This window comes from Rhynchophorus ferrugineus, unplaced genomic scaffold, assembly GCF_030347505.1.
Source record: "Rhynchophorus ferrugineus isolate W39M unplaced genomic scaffold, kcgeb_rfMv2 rfM10, whole genome shotgun sequence".
Taxonomy (NCBI): domain Eukaryota; kingdom Metazoa; phylum Arthropoda; class Insecta; order Coleoptera; family Curculionidae; genus Rhynchophorus; species Rhynchophorus ferrugineus.
The window spans coordinates 25,254,545-25,274,698 of NW_027472589.1; the positions used below are offsets into that span (position 1 = coordinate 25,254,545).

The window sequence follows — 20,154 nt, forward strand, 5'->3', positions numbered from 1 at the left end:
AAACTAAGTATGGGCCTTCTTATTACATAAATTATATTTATATAGAATTCTTTTATAAATTAGTCGGCAACTTAACCCACGATGTTATAATTCAAAATCTTATTAATATAATTTGCAAATTTCGATAATTTCTACAAATTATTCTTAAATATAAATATAAAATATATAAATATAAGATTTGTACCAATATCCTGGCGCATTCGCCTTTTGGACATTGTCTTATTTTTGAAGAATTTACATTGTTGGTGATATACAAATTTATACACAGTAAATATATTAGAATATAAGAGCCCATTTAATAACATGCGGCACCTTGAAATTCCTACAAAAACTTAATGAATTTTTTATCTCTATGTTATTGGTGTTTTTAAATTTAAATTAAGTAACACTATGATTTGAATGGGCTGTACTTGTTAAGTACCAAGACCAAACAGTACAAAAATGTTTATAATTTCACCATTATATTAAAAATATGTTTTAGACAAATATGAATCTTAAAAAAAGAAACTGAAGAATAAAATCAGCAAATTTCAATGGCATTTCAGTTAAATATAAAATTGATAAATTATTGTCCCTGCGCCTTCATCATTTCAAAATAAGAATTTACACGTATTTGAACAACCTAATGAATGCAGCTTTTAAAGAAGCTATCTAGATCTTTTGGAATAACCCACTGTCAATTTGATTCTCATTTTAATTTTACACACATACTTTTCGATACCATGTATTTGATATAGTAATTCAGATAATCAACTTTGTATTTAATTTCAACATACGTTTTTCAAATTTAATCTTCATATTTCCCTTCTTAATTGTTATTTTCTGTATTAATCGGTTTTATTCATCACTTCTATTCAATTATTTGCTCCTAAGCTTGGTTTTCTATTAAAATCGTGATTGTTATATTGCATTCTCTTGTGACCTGAAATGTCGTTCATGTTATATATATATATATATATATATATATATATATATATATATATATATATATATATATATATATATATATATATATAATGTTTTTGTTGTCTTTGTATTTCTTTTATTAATGAGTTTCTTTTCGTTACGATATATTCCACCACTTTTTTGTTTCGTCTGCTATGTTAGAATTGTTTTGTTAATTTTCCTTAAAAATGGAAAATCATTTAGAGCATGTATAAATAGATACAGATATAAGTAAATAAAATATGAGATCGACAAATATTACCGATTTGACATATATTTCCTATACTGATCAATAATACTTCAGGAATATAAAAAATTAAATTAAATAATTTATTGTGTAACCTGCGCATTCGCCATTATTACAGAACCGAAAATATATTTTTAAATACATAGATTTGTGCGGATATAATAGGTAGAACATACCCTATAAAAGATTAGTTATCCTATAATGTTTTACAAACTTCTCCAAGAATTTTAATGAATGATAATTTACCACTACCAATGTACTTACCCTTATAAAAAGAAACGAAAGAAAAGAAATATTTGAATATATAGAATCGTAAGATGCTTAGAGACGTATGTCGAAGATAGTCTAGCCTAAATGTCTAATAAGAACGTAATTTATTTTAAAGAATATATGGCAAACATAATAATAAATTTTCGCAATCTAGCGCATTCGCAATTATAAAGAAAAAATAAAACAATTCAAGAACTGCCATAGATAAAATTACGAGCCTGGAGACGTTTTTTTTTGTTATGAATTACATCAAACAACATCCGATAACAACTAATTTGTCATTTAATTTACTGATAGCCTTATCGGTACAAAACAACGTATAAAAATAGATCCGATTAGAATATTTACGTCTCGATCGGAACTCGCCTTCGCCACGGTCGTTCATAAACAAACTCGAAGGGTTTTTTTCCTCAATGCCTTTGGGGAACAACTCGGTGGATTAAATGCCGAGAATACTGGACATTCCGAGATTTAAAAAGTGCTAGTACAGTGTCGTACCGCGACCGCTAAATCGGTACCGATTGTGGTCATGTCGTCGAGAGAAAGCCAGTTATCGTCGATTCCGTCATCTCCCGAAGAAAGAAAGCGTCGATAAATTTGCCTGAACATGTACGGGGATGCGTGCCGGTTTGGTACCGATCGCCGCGCGTCACGCGTGGCCCCCAACGAGACGCTGCTGCTTGAACCACACGTTCCTCACACGAAATAATTTCGCGAACCAAATCCGCACACTCTCATCGGCACCGCCATCGAATCGCAAATTATGTTACGCACTGCGTGCGGCATTTTGGCGCTGGCGCTATCACTTTATGCGTTCTACTCCAGGATACGACCAGGTGGGTGTGCTCCTCTCATTCTCCGCAACGCTAACTCACGCCTCTTGCAGGAGATCAGTTCCCGAAGCTGCGGGACAAATGGTGGGGCGAAGGCTATCGGATCATGGAAACTCACTACGTTGAGGATTCAAGAATTGAAGTTACCGATAAGGTAAGTTGTCTGTAAGACCTGTGTATTAATATTAAAAAAAATTGAAACAATTCCGCAAGCCCAACAAAAAAGTTGTACAAAATATTTTACATTTTCAAATCAACCAAGTCTCATTCTTATATTCTTTTGATCACCCAAATTATCTCATAATATTTTTATTTAAAATTATTTATGTAGAGTCATGTGAGACAACGTTTCCGTCTAACCTACAATTTGTCAACTTAAATCTAGGTATATAATTAGGAGGACCCATCGGCCCTATATCAGTCTCTGGCGAAATAATGTTTATACATGTTACTGCTGTATTTTTTATTATATGCACCTCACTACACAACACTACACAAGATCAGATGGTTTGATTCTTTTGAGTCTGTGTCCTGTTCTGGGGGTATCTAAAAGCTGCAACACTTCGATATTCTCTTGAGAATTGAATCTTTCCTCATTCCCCCTTGTAATTCTCATCATTTCTTGACTATCTGCGGGTATCTGAAGGTCTCGATGTAGATAATCAGTCCTATAGTATTTGGGTGCGCCCACAATACCTCTCAGGACTTTGTTATGAAAAATTTGTATTTTATTTATGTTACTCTTTGCAGAACATCCCCATAATTGAATTCCGTATGTCCATATAGGTTTCAGTATTTGCTTATATAATAGCAATTTATTATGTACTGATAATTGTGATTTTCTTCTACTTATCCAGTACATTTTCCTATATTTCAATTCGAGTTCTTTTCTTTCCTTCCTTGTACGTTCCTTCCAGCAAAGTTTTGCATCAAGATTCATTCCGAGATATACAGCGTTATTGCTATATGGAATGATAAAATTATTTAATGTTATTGGCGCTTGTACGGTCTGTTTACAGGTGAATTGCACATGTACATATTTACTTTCATTAATTTTTAATTTCCAAGCTTGTGTCCAATTATTTATATTGTCACTTGCCTGTTGTAATTTTCGTGAGGCTTCTTCACTATTGTCTCCGACAGCTATAATCGCAGTAACATTAGCAAATGTAGCCATCGTGATATTTTCCATTTGTGGTATATCAAGTGTAAAGTAGATAAAGCATTGGTCCCAGCTTCCTTGTGGTACACCTGCTTTAGGTTCTTTTATTGTAGAGTAAGCTTCTTCTTGTTTGACTCTAAACATTCTGGTTGTAATGTACGATTTTAATAGTTTGGTGTGTTGTTTTGGTAACATTTTCTGTAGTTTATGAACAAGGCCTTCTTTATCGAAGGCTTGCGCTACATCTAAGAATATAGCTGAACATACTTTTTTACTTTCGTAGGCTTTTTCAATAACATCTGTTATTCTGTCGACCTGGGCAATTATTGAATGCTTCTTAATAAACCCAAAGTGGTGTGTTGGTATTAGGTTTTTCTCTCTATGATCGGTTTTATTATTTTCAACAGAAGTTTAAACCATAGATATTACTGGCAGCAGTAATATAAGTCTATAGGTTTTTATTTGGTTTGGTGACTTCCTAGGTTTTCGGATCATTATAATTTCCGCCATCTTTCAAGTGCCTGTGACATGTTTTAATCTAGTAATTTTGCAGTAATTCTCCTGTTATTAAATCCTAGCCCGGTGATTTCCTGGGATTAATGTCGGTATTACTAACTTTGGTTAGCTTTTTCGGCGTGACTAATTCAATCATCGAAATCAGCTTCTATGTCCGGAAAATTATATTCAATATTAGTTTCGTTTGGTTTGAAAGTTTTTTTAGATATTCAGCAAATTCTTCTGCTTTTGGTGATTGTCACGTGCCCAATTCCCACAAAGGTCTCTTATAGGTTCAGTTTCTTTATCATCAGTTACATTAGTCAATGTTTTTTGTTCAATTCTTCAGCAAATCCTTCCCAGTCTGTTCTCTTATTTGTTAACGTTGGGTTTCTTTCTTTTCTTATATTTATATTTTCTTTCTCATATTTTCGTTCAACAGCAGAATCACTGGCGTATGATGTGAACTTAGCTCAAAATTTTCTTCGACTTTTGTGTAGTTGTATGTTATGTTTCTTACTATAAAGAAATCTAACAGGTCTAGGGTTTCCTCTTGATCAGTCGGCCAATAAGTTGGTTTTTCAGTTGACATGTAACTACATCTTACTTCAGCAGCTGCTTCATACAGTTCATTGCATTTAGTTGTTGTCATTCTGGATCCCCATCATAAATAATTCCAAATAATTTTCCTTTTTTTGATTCTATCTTGGAGGACAATAAATTCCTTGAGTTTAACTTGAGCTACTCTATTTCTCCTTTCTTCTAGTGTTTTAGCATCTACACATTCTCTATAACTTGCTGGATGCACTGAATTGTAGAAATTATAACACTTATTCTAATGATTATTTTTATTTTTATTCAAACCTTGATGATTAAAGGAAATGCAGGAGGTGCTCCAGCATCAGTGGGAAAGTATCCGCACGTCAGAAACTTAATAATCTACTACACATATATAATCTCTATCACATGTAAATGCGTTTTCAAATGGAATAGCGATTTGCTTGAAACACTATTTTACTTAAGGAAACAAGAGGCGACTTGCTAAACGGCGATACAAATCGACACTGACGATTTAAATTAGCGTTGGTAATTATCAAGTGAAAACAGTCGCAGAACAGCCGATAGTCAAAAAATTAGCGATAGTCAAATTCACGGTTCGACTGTTTTTTTTATTCGTTATGTTAGACGAAGATGAAGATCATTTCCTGTATAAATTGTGGGAGTGGAAGGGACGAGATAATTAAAGATGCTTTAGGCAGTTAATTTTAAATGTGCTTATATTTTCCAACGGTAGTATAAGCGAGAGGGAGATGTAGATATTCCTTCACGTACTTACTTTAAAAAAGAATAGGAAAAAAATAATTACTGAATACTATGAATAATTTCATTTAAAATGTATTAAAAGAAATGGAATCATAATCCCACAAATACTTTGTCGTATTTTAATATATTAATTGTTATTTTTAAATAACATACTATAACAAAAATAGATAATAAAATAGAACTTAAACAATATCTGAAAACTAAAGATGTACAATAACCATGAATACTATATAAAAATTAAACATTTATCTAATCATAGAAACAAACTAATCTATGACATAACTAAAAATCATGGCACAATAACTACTAGAGCTATTTGAAATAAAACAAATGCTTTATTTATTATTGAACATAAATATGTTTACTCCCTATTCAAAAATATAATTACATGTTCAGCTTTTCTCTCGTGATGAGATTTCTTCAATTGTGTGTGCCAAAAATCTAATGGGTTTTCTAAACGCCCAATAAGTGGCATCTCCAAATACTGCTTAATTTGTAAAGTTGTTGTAGTACCTGGTGTAATTATTTCTTTCATTCTAGCTAGTTTTTTTTTATCGAAATGCCTTCAGTGTATCTTGAATTTCGAGTTGTAGTACTGTATTTATATTTTTTGAAGTTAGAATGGAATATATCTCTTTTGCGATAATTTCTTGCATCGCCTCAGCATTTGTAATTCCAAGTACTGATTTTTTGAATCGAGGTTCGCAGATAGCGGAAGTTGAGGATTCTCTTTCAAAATATTCTGAAACCATAGGACGTTTCGCTGAATGCATCATTCTACTGAAACATTATAAAATAATAAAAACAGATTGCAAAAAAGATTTCACTGTCTTACCTGCTGATAAAATAAATCTTAACCAAAAAGGGTCCCGACCATCATTATTTTCATGTATCTTTTATTAGCTAGGGAAATAAATTGTTGAATATTCAGGAATAGTTTTCCTATCAGAAAATTAATATATTAGAAATGTTTAATATAAATATAGAGTATAGTTTATCACCCCTTTACGGTTAATTTTTTTTCTGCTATATTAATATAGAATATATTGTTATTTACAAGCAAACTAATTTACTAAATCTATATAAGCCTAATTTCGGCATATTTTTGTCAAGGTTGCTGTTAGGACGACAACCAGAACGTTAAAAATCAGTTGAATGTAAGTTGTAGAACCGAAAATAATAACGAAAAGTACTCGACTGACACAGTGGATGGCAAATAGTAATAAAATCAGTCGGGCCGAAAACAGCGACTGAAAGTAATCGACTGAAAGACTCACTAGTAAAAAATAGTAAAATCACTCGAACCAAAAATAGCAACTGAAACAGTCGATAGCAAAAAGTAGTGAATTACTAAACAGCCGATAGTCAATTTCAGTCGAAAGTTCCCAACGCTAATTTAAATTTATTCGTACATGCCTATGTGCCTATGTCTAGATGTCTCACTCATCACTATTCAGTCACATAAGCACTCCACCTTGTCTTCGTATAATCGTAATCAGGCCCGTTAACAGTCGCATGATATAACACCTCCATCTTGAAGAACCGACAATAGCGACGCACGTAGTTATCGTCCCATTTGGACATCTTATAGTTGTAATAAATAAAATTATTTTTGAGTACATTTGAAGATCTTACAAATTTCCACGGTAGTTATCGTCCCATTTGGACATCTTATAGTTGTAATAAATAAAATTATTTTTGAGTACATTTGAAGATCTTACAAATTTCCACGGCATTCCTCTATGGAATTGCTTTACAAATTTTGGTGACTCCAGACTCCAATAGTCTACGGCTAATAAACTGAGCTACAATCTGCATTTCGTGGCCCTTCACCCTGAACTAGAATAGTTCAACAGTGACTTCAGTCCATCTGTGGCTCCCCTACACCCTTAACTGTAATGTTTGTGCCGAGAATCCACGGACTAAGGGTGTTTTTCAAAGTTTGAATGTTTTCTAATTTGAATAGTTTATGGCTAGAGGTGTTTGAGCATCTGCAACCCACCTTTTGTGAAATTACAGCATCAACTGTTGTACTGTATATTCTGAAAAATTAAGCACATGTCTGTGCACATAAATATTTCAGTCTCTACAATATCATTTCCTAGAGATACCGTATATTAATTATATACTCACCTTTTAGTTGTTTCCACTTCCATCAAATCATAATCCCATATTCAGAAATATTCATTCAAGTAAATAACTCATCTGTTAATTTCCAATCTATTTAACAGGTCAGTTGAAAACTCCCTGGTCTACCATAGTAAAACGCATATTTTTGGCATTTTTTTTATTCACATGATTCCCTTGAAGTTTGACACACTGATAGCGACCCCCCAACGTTTCGATACCATTTTTGTAGTACGATTCGTCCTTTGTTTCAAAATAGGCCTCAGTTTCGGTGATTACCTCTTCATTCGACGAAAATTTATTCCCAGCGAGCATTCTTTTGAGATTTGAGAATAAGGGGCCAGATCTGGAGATGGATGGATGGGTGGATGAGGAAGCAGTTCAAAGCACAATTCATGGATTTTTGCCATAGTTTTCACTGACTTGTGACACGGTGCATTGTCTTAGTGAAGCAGCATTTTCTTTTTCTTCAAATGCGACCGTTATTCGGCGATTTCGTCCTTCAAACGGTCCAATAACGCTATATAATAGTCGCTCTTGATGGTCTCTCTTTTTTAAGGTAGTCAATGAAAATTATTCTACGCACATCCCAAAAGACAGACGTCATAACCGTGCCAACCGACTGTTGCGTTTTCCGTGTGCAGTCCACTCGGATGACTCTCGATTGGATTTCGGAGTGAAATGATGGAGCAACATTTCATCCATTGTATCAATGCAAAAACGCGGGTTTATTGCGCTTGATCATCTTCAAACACTGTTCCGAATCATCAACCCATCGTTGTTTTTGGTCAAAAGTGAGGTCGCCCAGCTCCCACTTTGCACAGAGCATTCTCATACACAAATATGCATGAACGATATGATGTACACGTTCAGTTAATATATTTAGAGTGTCTGCTATTTCACTCAATTTCAACTTACGGTCATTCAAAATCATTTTGTGGATGTTTTAAATGTTTTCGTCGGTAACACACTCTTTTGGGCGTCCGCTACGTTCATTGCCTTCGGTGCTCATTTCAGCACGTCTAAACTTAGGATACCAATCCTTGATGATTGATTTTCCTGGGGCAGTGTCCAGAGATTCGGCATCAAGCTAAGTTTTTGCTTCAATTGTATTTTTGCCCTTTAAAAAACAATATTTTATCAACACGCGAAATTATTTTTATCAATTTTTTTTACAATAACAAATGTTGCTTCACTCAAAATGCTACAATTAACAAATGATCCGACAGCTGTCAAATTTATACATGCATCTTTTGAGGGTTAGAGCTAACTAAAAAACATATGGATTTAATTATAGTACCGCCATCTTTGTGTCACGCCGGGGACTTTTCAAATGAACTGTTAATATTTGTTCATGATTTCATCGTTTGTCAATTGCTTCTTCAATGTGTCTGATCGAACTCACCCAATCCGAAGGTGTTATTTCAAAACATTTCAAGCATGTAGAAGAACATAAATACAATAAATTATTAATATATGTTATGACTAATAACACCTAATAAATTAGTATTTGAACGTTTACTTTTTTTCCATCAACTTTCGTTGTCTTAATACTATTTTTATTATCATCTTGCCATGAGTGACCATTGGGAATATTGGTCCCATTCTGAAATATCCATGTTTCCTCTAAAGAGTCTTTATTGAAATAATAAGTCTTTCTTGATTTTATTATAGGCTTTAAAAGAATCTATTTTTAAAAACCAATGTCTTGAAGTTCCTTTAGACCTCTTCGATACTTTTCAGGCTAACAGTTTCCTCTGAAATAATTGAATTAAATTATTTCTATAACGAAAGAACTACTCACTATTTTTATTCATCTCATATATTTGATCTCTATTAGAGCTAACATAAAGCTGATCTTGAATCGTTACCCGCTTCGTTTAAGGACGGTATATTTTCGGTGAATCCCAGATTATATTTTTCAAATTTCCAGATATTTTAGCGACCGTGTCCATAATAATATTCAGTGCAGCTGCAACACGCTAAAAATATTTTCAATAAAAATCTAAGTAACTGATTACAGACGTAATCTGTTCTGTCTGGCTTGGGCATATTCAATCAGTGTAATAATAAGCAGCCATTTGAAATTTATTAAAACAACCAAAACGTTTAAACGTTTGCGGGTTTATAACTTGCGGTTCTCTCTTCTCTTTTTCTTCTTCTTCCTCTTTTCTTTTTAATTACAATGAAATGAGAAGGAAAATATTATCTGATTCTAAAATGAATTTACAAATTGCGGCAAGTTTTCAATGACGCGAGTTTACTGTTAATTTGAATATACTATAGTTTCAACCTTGGTAAGACAATCTTGGGATCTATTAATGTTTTGTTGTTGTTCTCCTTGTCGGATGTCAAAGTTTTTCTTACAAGGCATTGTTTATTGGACCAATCCTGATCCTCTGTTGTTCCATTTATATATAAGACATGATAGCTTATACTCATATACAGGTGACAGAGACTACTAGTACGCTTACATATATGCAAATTGCAGTAGGCGCCCAGAAGAACAACGTCCTGCCAATCTGGAGATACCTGAGATCCTAAAATACTCCTAAATAAGGACGAATTCGCATTACTCCAAGTAGTACTATCTGTTAAATGGTGGATATATGCGGTTACCAGGTGCTTTGTGAAGCTTTAAACCCACGAAGAAATATTCTGCAATAAATTTACTCACATTCTCTAAATGACTTTCGTAATACATATTGAATAAAGTCATAATATAGCGCGTTTAAAAGGTAAAAACCTTTCGCTTTTATGATTCATATTCCGAAAGTCCAAGGTATCAAGATGACAGACCATGTACGACAGTAACATGTGAAAAAAATATGGTCGAAGCTCGTAAAAGCTTCACAAAGGATTGAAAAGCACACATCGGTGACAAGGAAGGTGACATTAAATGCTTGATAGGATTGTAAAAGTGTTGTTTATTAAGTACAGCTCAATCCTTGGCTGAAAAAATATTCGACTAATTGTAGTAAATTAAAAAAACTTACTATCAACTACACACAGATGACTTATCCAGGAAAAGTTTGTCTGTAGACACACGACTGAAAATACGAAATTGCAGAATAACTCATAAGTTTCTTCTAGAGAAGGACACCTTTTTCAGTTTGTACTGAGTGTGACACAACATATATTGACTAAAAACAGGAAATACACACATCAAAGACACAGTCGTCATTCTTGAGGGGCAGTGTTTATTAATTACGCATGTTAATGTATTATATGTTTGTATTCTTATACTTATTTATATATGCTCAGAGTTATTTTATGTGCAGGGGATCGACAAAATAATATGAACACAATGCAATATAATACATCTTTTTCGTGTAAGTACTAAGGCGCGTATGTTTATTCAGTGTACAGGCCAAGTCTTTTATGTTACATTCCAGTTACATACGCCTGGTTCTGTGACATTTAAAATAAGTGATGGGTGAGCTCGCCCTCCCATTCATATCATTGTTCTTATTGTCATACAGGGAGGGGACGAATACACTGACCTAGACCCAATATATTCAGGTGTTCTGCAGGGCAGTGTTCTTGGCCCATTGTTATATCTACTGTATATAACTGACCCACCGACCTCAAGAAGTACTACTGTTGTAACATATGCTGACAATACAGCGGTTTTATCATCACAGGAGTATCCAATATCAGTCACAAGAAACCTCCAACTTCATCTTAACAAAGTCGAATTGTGGTTGAAAACGTGGCGTATCAAAGCAAATGACACAAAATCTACCCATGTGATATTTACCCTTCATAGATTGACATGGAAAAACATATAGTGACAAAACGCAAACAGCATGGGTTAAAACTAAACCAAATGTGTTGGCCGATAAGGAGTAAATCTAAATCATCATTAAATAACAAGGTTTTGTTGTATAAGACAATACTTAGCCCATTTGGGCCTATAGTATTGAACTATGGGGTACTACTAACAAATCTAATATAGATATCCTCCAGAGGTTCCAGAATAGATTGTTGCAAATCATCGTCGATGCCCCATATTACGTGTCCAACAAACTTATTCAGAGCGATATCCCTTTAGTGACGAGTGTGATTCGGAGTGTTAGTGCGAAGTACTTTGGAAGACAATTAGTACATCTTAATGCACTCGCCAAACAGTTAATTGTGCGCGATGACAGTGTAGTGCATAGGCTTAAAGGCAAACTACTATACGAACTGATTAATAGAGACATAGAGTGAGATTTAATAATCTTTAGAATAAGAATAGTTTTAGAATAAGATAGGATATTCTTTAAAATAAGTTAGAATAGTATCTAGTATAAGATTTAGATTATAAGTTGTACAGCAGATCACTTAGTGAAGTGATTTTGTGTCACTCATATCAGGATGGTTATATTGTATAACGGGAATCATATAATAATACTTATTGCCTTCTGGTAGTTTGTTGGCGTTTTGAAAGATTAATAAAAAGAAAATTTCACTGTGCGTATAAATATCTCGACATCAACCTTCCTTGACCACCACAATTGTCAGACCACAACATAACCGTTATGGGGAGTTTTAGAACACAAAGTAAGGCGTAGATTTCCATCTTTAATATCATTGAAACAATTGGCAAATGTCTTGGTACAAAAATGACATAACATTGGAATCTATTCAGACACTCTACGAATCGATGCAGCGAAGAATTGCGGATGTTTTAAAAACAAATGGTGGCGCAATATATTTTTAATGAATAAATATTGTGTATAAATCATGTGTTCATATTATCTACTCTATCCCCTGTGTGTTGTATCAATGTTCGTCAATTGTCAATCAAATGTCTATCTAAAGTGAAGAACGATGTGAAAATAAATGCAAACATCTAATACATGAGTCTCCAGACCATAGAATGTCATTGAATTATCACCTTTCAGGTTCTCTACGATCTCCAAAATCGACTGAAGGCCACCCAGAAACTACACCCCAGCTATCTGGGTATGGGCCAGCGTTACGGCATCAGGGACAACGTCATGCAGGACGTCCTCGACTATTGGACGAATCACTACAACTTTACAAAGCGCCTGGAGTTCATCAACCAGTACCCACATCGTTTCGTTAAGATACGAGGCCTGACCATCCATTTCCTATACGCCCAGGCGCAGAGGAAGCATCAAAACACCAGGATCATACCATTGTTGATGGTGCACGGCTGGCCGAGTTCCTTCCTCGAGTTTTACGAAGTGTTACCGATGCTGGTGAAATCGGACCCCACGCTAGATTTTGTCTTCGAGGTGGTGGCCCCGTCCATACCGGGATTCGCCTTCTCCGACTACCCGCACAAGCCCGGAATGTCCGCCATTTACATTGCGCAGATCTTCGCCGAGCTGATGGAAATTCTCGAGTACGACCATTATTACGTGCACGGAGGCGATTGGGGCGGCGTCATCATCCAGCATATGGCCCATCGATATCCTCACAGAGTGCTGGGTATGCATTCCACCATGTGCTACGTCAACACCATCACTAGCAACTTAAAGTAGGATAAGAGAATAGATAAGATAACAAGATATTGACCTCCCACAACTTTCAGGTTCATTATCGGGAGTTATCTGCCGTCGTTGATTTACGAACCAGAGGAGATGAGACTGTGGAACAAAACTGCCAATTCGATAGCTTTCATGGTTGAAGAGGGCGGGTACTTCCATTTACAAGCTACGAAGCCTGATACCATTGGTAAGAATCCCATTTCAAATATTTTAAAACCTTGCATAATGCGGACGTAGAGAATTCATGTGTTTCATCTTCAATTTTTGATTGTGACATTAATGTGTACCAGGCGTACCGGAAAGTTATGACCGGTTTTTTTTTTCAGCAAAAATGACATGACTTTCAAGGAAATGCCAAAAATGTATTTATTAAAAGTATTGTCCATTTGATTCTATACATCTTGCCCATTTTTCAGTCAATGTATAGATGCCATCCCAAAAAACTGTTTGTCCTTTGAGCAAAACCATTAATAAATGTTGCTCTGCAAGCGCGTATATCCCATCCAAATGCTTTCAACGCCTCCTTGATCGGTTTTGCTTTATGAAACGGCGCGTTATCGTGCTGTGAAATTATTTTACCGGGTCTTCGGGCCCATTCCGGACATTTTTCGATCAACACATAGTTCAAATTAATCATTTAATTTTACTATTAACTGTTTCACCAGGTTTGTAATATACCACGCAACTCTGATACCGCCAAACACAGAACATTACCTTGCGACCAAAACGATTTGGCCTTGGAGTCGACCGGCCGGCCTTGTAGGTGATAATCTACATTTCATCACTCGTCACTATACGATGCAGAAATAGCTTCCGAAATTACCTTTGACTTTGAATCTCACAGACGATTTTTCGATTTTCCATTTGCCTGTCATTCAATTGATCTGGAACTCATCTTCCCATCTTTTGGGTTTCCCCCATTGCCAACACATAAAACGCTTCTACCAACTTCTTCTTTTGAGTTTGGGTTGGGTCTTCATCCAATAACTCTTGCAGTTTCGCATCTTGAAACTTTTTCGGTCAACAAGTCTTCTTTGTTTTACACATCGAAATCGCTACTTTTGAATTTCGAAACCACGTCTCACATATTTTTATGGTTCGAGTATGCTCACCGGCAAACTATGGCTTTCAGTGGCGTTTTTCTTTTGAAAATAGAAATAAGAAAAGTAATCCGTGCCACAAATGCACATTTTTAGATACGAAACTTGACATTTTCAGAAATTTGTAAATCTGTAACGATGTTATTTTCGCAAAATATAACATGTATAGCTTTGAAGCTTGATCTTAGTGGAATAAAAATCATAACATTGCATACTTAAGCCTTAACGTAACGATATCTGTTAGAAAAACCGGTAGAGACTTTCCGGTGCACCTGGTAAATTAGTCTGTTTGAACTTGTGTTTACGTTATTATTATGATGCACAGCGCATTCGCCATATGTCTATAAAATTGATCATTTTAAAATTGTTTACTACTACTACTGCGGTTTTATAGACAAACGTAAAGATGAATTTAAAGAAACCCATATCTAACTTTAGTTTTCTTATATTTATTTAAATTATGTTATTTTTCGCAAATGGATTCTTCTTTTTCATTATTGTTGTTACAATATCGAAATATAGCAATTAACAAAACTCTAACTTAAAAATAATTATTAATTAATATAATGTTGGAATATTGATGCTATAGGTTCTATTTTATAAGACGATTGCTTTTAATTTTTAATTATCGATATAATCAGACTTCACAAATAATTCTTTTTTCATTTCTTTCCTTCACCAATTAATTTATCATTTTTTGGGAGGTGTCCAAATTTCATATGCATCGGTATCTTTTCGGCTAGATAACAAATGTTAAAATAGACGTATTTTCTTGAAATGTATTAATGCAAATAAATACAGTATGTTAGAACCGATTGTGTAGAATCGATTTGGTGAAGGTGTCCGGGCAATTAAAACACTGGATTCAACTGAGTCACTCTCTATCTATTTCGACAAACATTTCGGTCAAAGCCCCAACACAGAATGAATCAAGATGGCGGGATATTCATCCTGTCCGGATGGCATTAGTACGAGCATGCGCCGTAGCGTTTATTATAATTTACAGGAAACTACTAATCGGCTATGCAACTATATATACATCGTCAGAGAACGTCAGATGTAGGCGCACCCACCCAATTATTTATATATCCAACAAGTAATAAAAATATATCAACTTCCAGTATCTATACTAGGATAATTGCTATTTATATTTCTTATTTCTCAGATGTTAGCCCAGAAATATATATATATGACTATATATATATATAGTCTATTCAACGTTTATTTGTATATGCGTCATCGAAATTCAAAATGTTTAATAATTTTGACATACAACAAAATTCTAATCTAAATAAAACAATAGAACAAACATGTTATCAGATATAATTTATTTTAACATTATAATACTTTAAAAACTACAGTTAATTATACAGCCACAACAGTTTATATAGGTTAGAGTTATAACCTCTTATATAACTATTAACTATTGATCTCAAGAATTTTGCATAAGTCTGACAACCGGACAGGCCCATTCGTTTCGTGTTCGAACTAATTAGACAGCATTGTTTCTCTTTTTAACTAGAATAAAATGCAAAGGAAAATATTGTCTGGTTCTAAAACGAATTTACAAATTGCGACAGGCAATACATTAAACATCTTGATGACGCATATACAAATAAACTTTGAATAGACTATATCAATAATCATCGTATATATGAGAACTGAGGTGTTGGGAATTCCATAATTTTATAAAAACCTGTTTGTCTCCTAGGGAATGCCATGTTATTTGAAAAGACTAACTCAAATTGTTCTTACTGCTATTTGTTCTGATACAGGATAGATGTTCACATATACATTAGTTATTGTATTGTACAGGAATGGCCCTTCGAGACAGCCCCATCGGTTTGGCCGCCTATATGCTGGAAAAGTTCAGCACATTAACGAACGCTAATTATAGAGATCGCGAGGATGGTGGTCTAACTGAGAAGTTTACAATGGAACAACTCCTGGATAACGTGATGGTCTACTGGGTCACCCGATGTATGACTAGCGCGATGAGAATCTACGCTGAGGCAATCACCAACTACGAACTGGAGTTTAACCGATAGTAAGTACTATACACTAGATATAATACTATAACCTGTTCAATAGAACAGTGAACTCACATTATCTGAATTGATGGCGTCAAAACGTCGCAATGTTGCAGCATTAACTATGATTTTTAATTCATTTTGGTTTTGACATTCAACAAAATTATAATTTAAATAAAATAATTAAATAAAAATACTATTATCAAATATAATTTAACATTATAGCACGTCTAATGCATATATTATAGAAGGACTTAAAACTACAGTTAATTATACGGTTAAAATAGTTTGTAGGGTAGGATTGTTTTTTATTATATTGACAGTTGAGTTCTAGGCATATTTTTTATGTAGTGGTATCCTCTGGAGGCCTAATTAACCTAATTAACAATTATATATCCAGATAATTTATTTTACTTTCATTAGAGAGCATATTTGCCTTTTATACTTAATTATTGTGTGTTTCGGTAGAGTTATTCTATGTAAAGTCATTTTGATATCACAGTATCTCTAATTAGTTTGTTATGTTACTACCTGTATACATATTTCTTGATTAAACTAGATTTAATCACTGAATTCTCCCTCATGAATTGGCCATATCTGTAAAACAGTTAGTATTATTTCTCTTCTTACACATTTTAACCAAATGCTCATGTATATTCTGAACAATGAAACATATCTGTGCATATATTTTCACACCCAACATTCAGATTTTCTACAGTTATCGTATATTAATTATATACTCACCTTTAGTTCTTTCGACTCCAATCACCCTGTCTTTGAAATTTGAGTATTCAATCATAATCCTATGTCCAGAAAGTTTCATTTAAGTGAATAACTAATCTGTTAAGGTCCCAATCAACGGATTTGTTCACAATGGAGATCATCATTTCTTAATTTCTACTTCAATATGTCAGATCGAGTTCATCCTTAAGGATAACCATTCCTGTTTTTAACGTTAAGAACAATATATCTGCCATGAATTGTTAATAAATCTTATGACTAATAAAACCTAATCAAATGATATTCCAACATTTACCTTTTCCATCAAATGTTGTTGTCTTAACACTATCTGTATTATCACCTTGCCATGGGTGACTTTGGGCATATTGGCCCCATTCTGAAATATCCATGTCTCATCTAAATACAAAAGTTTAAATAATAAACCTTTCTTGATTTTATTATATGCTTTAAAAAATTGTATCCTTTTGAAATTCCATTAGACCTCTTCGTAGGTTATCTTTAATCCATGTATGAAAGGATGTTTTATATTCCTCTCTCTGAGCTTATGATACCTTAAAGACTAAAAATTTTCTCTGAAATAATTGTGTTAAATTATGTGTATATTACTCACTGTATTTATACATTTCATATATTTGATCTCTGATAGTGTTAGCATCAAGCTTATCTTGATTCATCGCCCGCTTCGTATGAGGACGGTTTATTTTTGGTGAATCCAAGATTATATTTTTCATTTTTTGAGATATTTGAATGACAGTGTTCATACTAATGTTCGGTGCAGCTGCAACACGCTAAAAATATTTTCAATAAAAACCGCGGCAACTTAATATGTAATATAATCTCTCTAACGAAATGTATTAGCAAGAGGGGACCTCCGTTATCTCATTCCTGTTCGAAGTAATTGATTTACAGACAGGCATTTTCAATCAGACAGCGGCGATTCGAAATTTTCAAAAAAAGCAAAGCGTTAAAAGAACGTTTAGCGGTTTATAACTTCTTATTACTAATGTTTTGAAGAATTTTGTATACATTTGACAACCGCAAGACTTTTGTGGACTGATTCGGTTACATATAATGTGTGATTCTAAAACGAATTTACAAATTGCGACAGGCAATACATAAAACATATTTATGACGCCAGTTCACTATTATTTTAAATATACTATAGATATTGTGTATATGTCAGGTCTTCATAGAATTTTCTCCATCTCTTACATTCTGACCTGATATTCTCTAATAAAAAACATTTCATTTGCAGCATGAGGATCCTGGTACCTGCTGGATGTGCCCGATTTCCCAATGAAATATTACTATCGCCCAGGTACATTCTGAAGGAGCGATATACGAATTTGGTCCATTTGACCACGTACAACAACGGCGGCCATTTCGCCGCTATGGAGGTACCCGGCTCGCTGGCCTATGATATCACCTCATTCGTGGAAAAGGTGGAGAAGATGCGACCAGCGAAGAAACGGTCGTGATACTTGTGATTGTTATTTATTTGTTAGTTCCATTATTGCTATATTTTTTATATGTACTTTACAATTTTTAAACAATTAAAGAAGAATCTTACTCTCTAACCTCATTTTGTTTAGTGATCTCCGATTGTCTGTATTAACACATAGGCTGAAAAATCCAATCAAAAAGAAATCGCGGTTTTTTGATCAAAAACGGCTTTATTCATCAACGTAATCTCCCTCAAGAGCCACACAATCATTCCAACGCATCTTTAACATCTCAATGCCACATTTGTAGAACGATTTATCTTTTTCCTCAAAATAGGCCTCAGTTTTGAGGTCCCAGTAGTCACTGTAGTTTTTAAAATTCAGTTATTGAAGTTTTGTAAATTCATGTAGTTTTACCATTGTTTTTATTTGTGATACAGTGCGTTATCTTGATGATGCAAAATATGTTTCTTTTCCATATGCGGCCGTTTATTCTTCTTTCTGAAATAGTTGATGAATGTTACATTATGCACGTCCCAAAAAACCAAGGCTATCGCATTTCCAACCGATTGTTGTGCTGTCGGGTGCTTTGAACGAGGTTCGCCAGTTGTTACACACTCAGATACCGATCATTTTGATTCCGGAGTGAAGTGATGAATCCATGTTTCATCCGTTGTCAGATATCGACACAAATATTCCGTTTTGTTACGTTTAAACATGACCAAACACTGCTCAGACTCATCAACACATTCCAGTTTTTGGTCAATGGTGAACAAACGCGGCACCCACTTTGAACAGAGCTGTCTCATACTCAAATGTTCATGCAATATGAAACCAACACGTTCTTTTGATATTTTTACGATGTTAGGTAGCTCATATAACTTCAATTTACGATCATTCAAAATCATTTTGTGGATTTTTAATGCTTTCTGGTGTTACCACCTCTTTTGGACGTCCATGGCGTTCTGGATCATTGATGTCTCTACGACCAGGTTTGAAGTCAGCAAACCAACACGTTTTATTGTTGTTTTCGATGGAGAGGAGTCCTTATAATACGTTTAAAGCCATTGCTTCGTTTGAACGGTTTGTTTCCCATCAAGAAACAGTGCAGAATTGAAACACAAATGTAGTGTCACTTTTGGCACAATAATTCACAAACATTTGAGTAGAATATCATAAAATTTTAACAGCTTTCTTTTGAAGGGTAGAACTAACTGAAAAGCGGTTAATGCAATAAAACTAGCGCCATTTATGTGCTGGGTCCGGGACTTTCCAGGCGTATGTTATCATCATAAAACACCTTTTTATACCGACGAAAATGTGTTACCAATGTTATTGTTGTAGATGTGTTATATTTGTTGCTTATTCTCTTTTTTACCATTCATACATTCCTTCCAATTTTTTCGGTTTGCAGTCAGTTTTCTTGCTTGGCAAGATTTTTCCTCTCTTCTGAAGTATTTCTTTGATACATTCATCCCAACTTCATTTAGGAAGCCCACTAATTTTTCTCCTCTCCGCCCTTGCCTCCTTATTCTCTTTACCTGTCTTGTGTCCTCCTTACACTATCTTATATTTTTTCTCCCAAGCGTACCGGAATGTTATTACCGGCTTTTTAACACATGTCGCTGGGCTTAATTGTGCTATGTTATGATTTGACAAATAAATAATTTTATTCCACTGCTATACATGTTATACTTTGCGAAAGTAAACCGCCATAGATTTATATATCTTTGAAAATGTCAAGCTTCGCAGCTCAAAAAACGAGCATTTGAGGCACGCATTACATTTCTTATTTAATTAAAGAAAGACGCAGCTGACAGCCATCATTTGTTGGTAGAAACTTACAGTGAACATGCTGAAGGATTCAAAAATGGTGATTTCAAGTGATTTTATAATTTAAAAAACCGTTCTGGCAGACAGAAAATATGTGAACATGCG

The 20,154-nt window shown here is 34.2% G+C and overlaps 1 protein-coding gene across 1 annotated transcript; it reads left to right on the plus strand.

Annotated features, from left to right (window-relative positions):
• Positions 1-2,114: 2,114 nt before the first annotated feature.
• On the plus strand, positions 2,115-18,351 carry LOC143204327 (juvenile hormone epoxide hydrolase 2). The gene is made up of 6 exons (XM_076416918.1): positions 2,115-2,298; positions 2,349-2,449; positions 12,292-12,893; positions 12,948-13,090; positions 15,819-16,050; positions 18,030-18,351. The coding sequence occupies exons 1-6, from the start codon at positions 2,226-2,228 to the stop codon at positions 18,250-18,252; spliced, it is 1,374 nt and encodes a 457-aa protein (XP_076273033.1). The 5' UTR covers positions 2,115-2,225; the 3' UTR covers positions 18,253-18,351.
• Positions 18,352-20,154: the final 1,803 nt, after the last annotated feature.

What these genes read in the sequence shown, in the direction of transcription:
- LOC143204327 (XM_076416918.1), top strand. Translation starts at nt 2,226, where the DNA reads ATGTTACGCACTGCGTGCGGCATTTTGGCGCTGGCGCTATCACTTTAT. An exon ending in CTACTCCAGGATACGACCAG is followed by an intron (nt 2,299 to 2,348) that starts GTGGGTGTGCTC and finishes CGCCTCTTGCAG; the next exon opens with GAGATCAGTTCCCGAAGCTG. An exon ending in GAATTGAAGTTACCGATAAG is followed by an intron (nt 2,450 to 12,291) that starts GTAAGTTGTCTG and finishes ATCACCTTTCAG; the next exon opens with GTTCTCTACGATCTCCAAAA.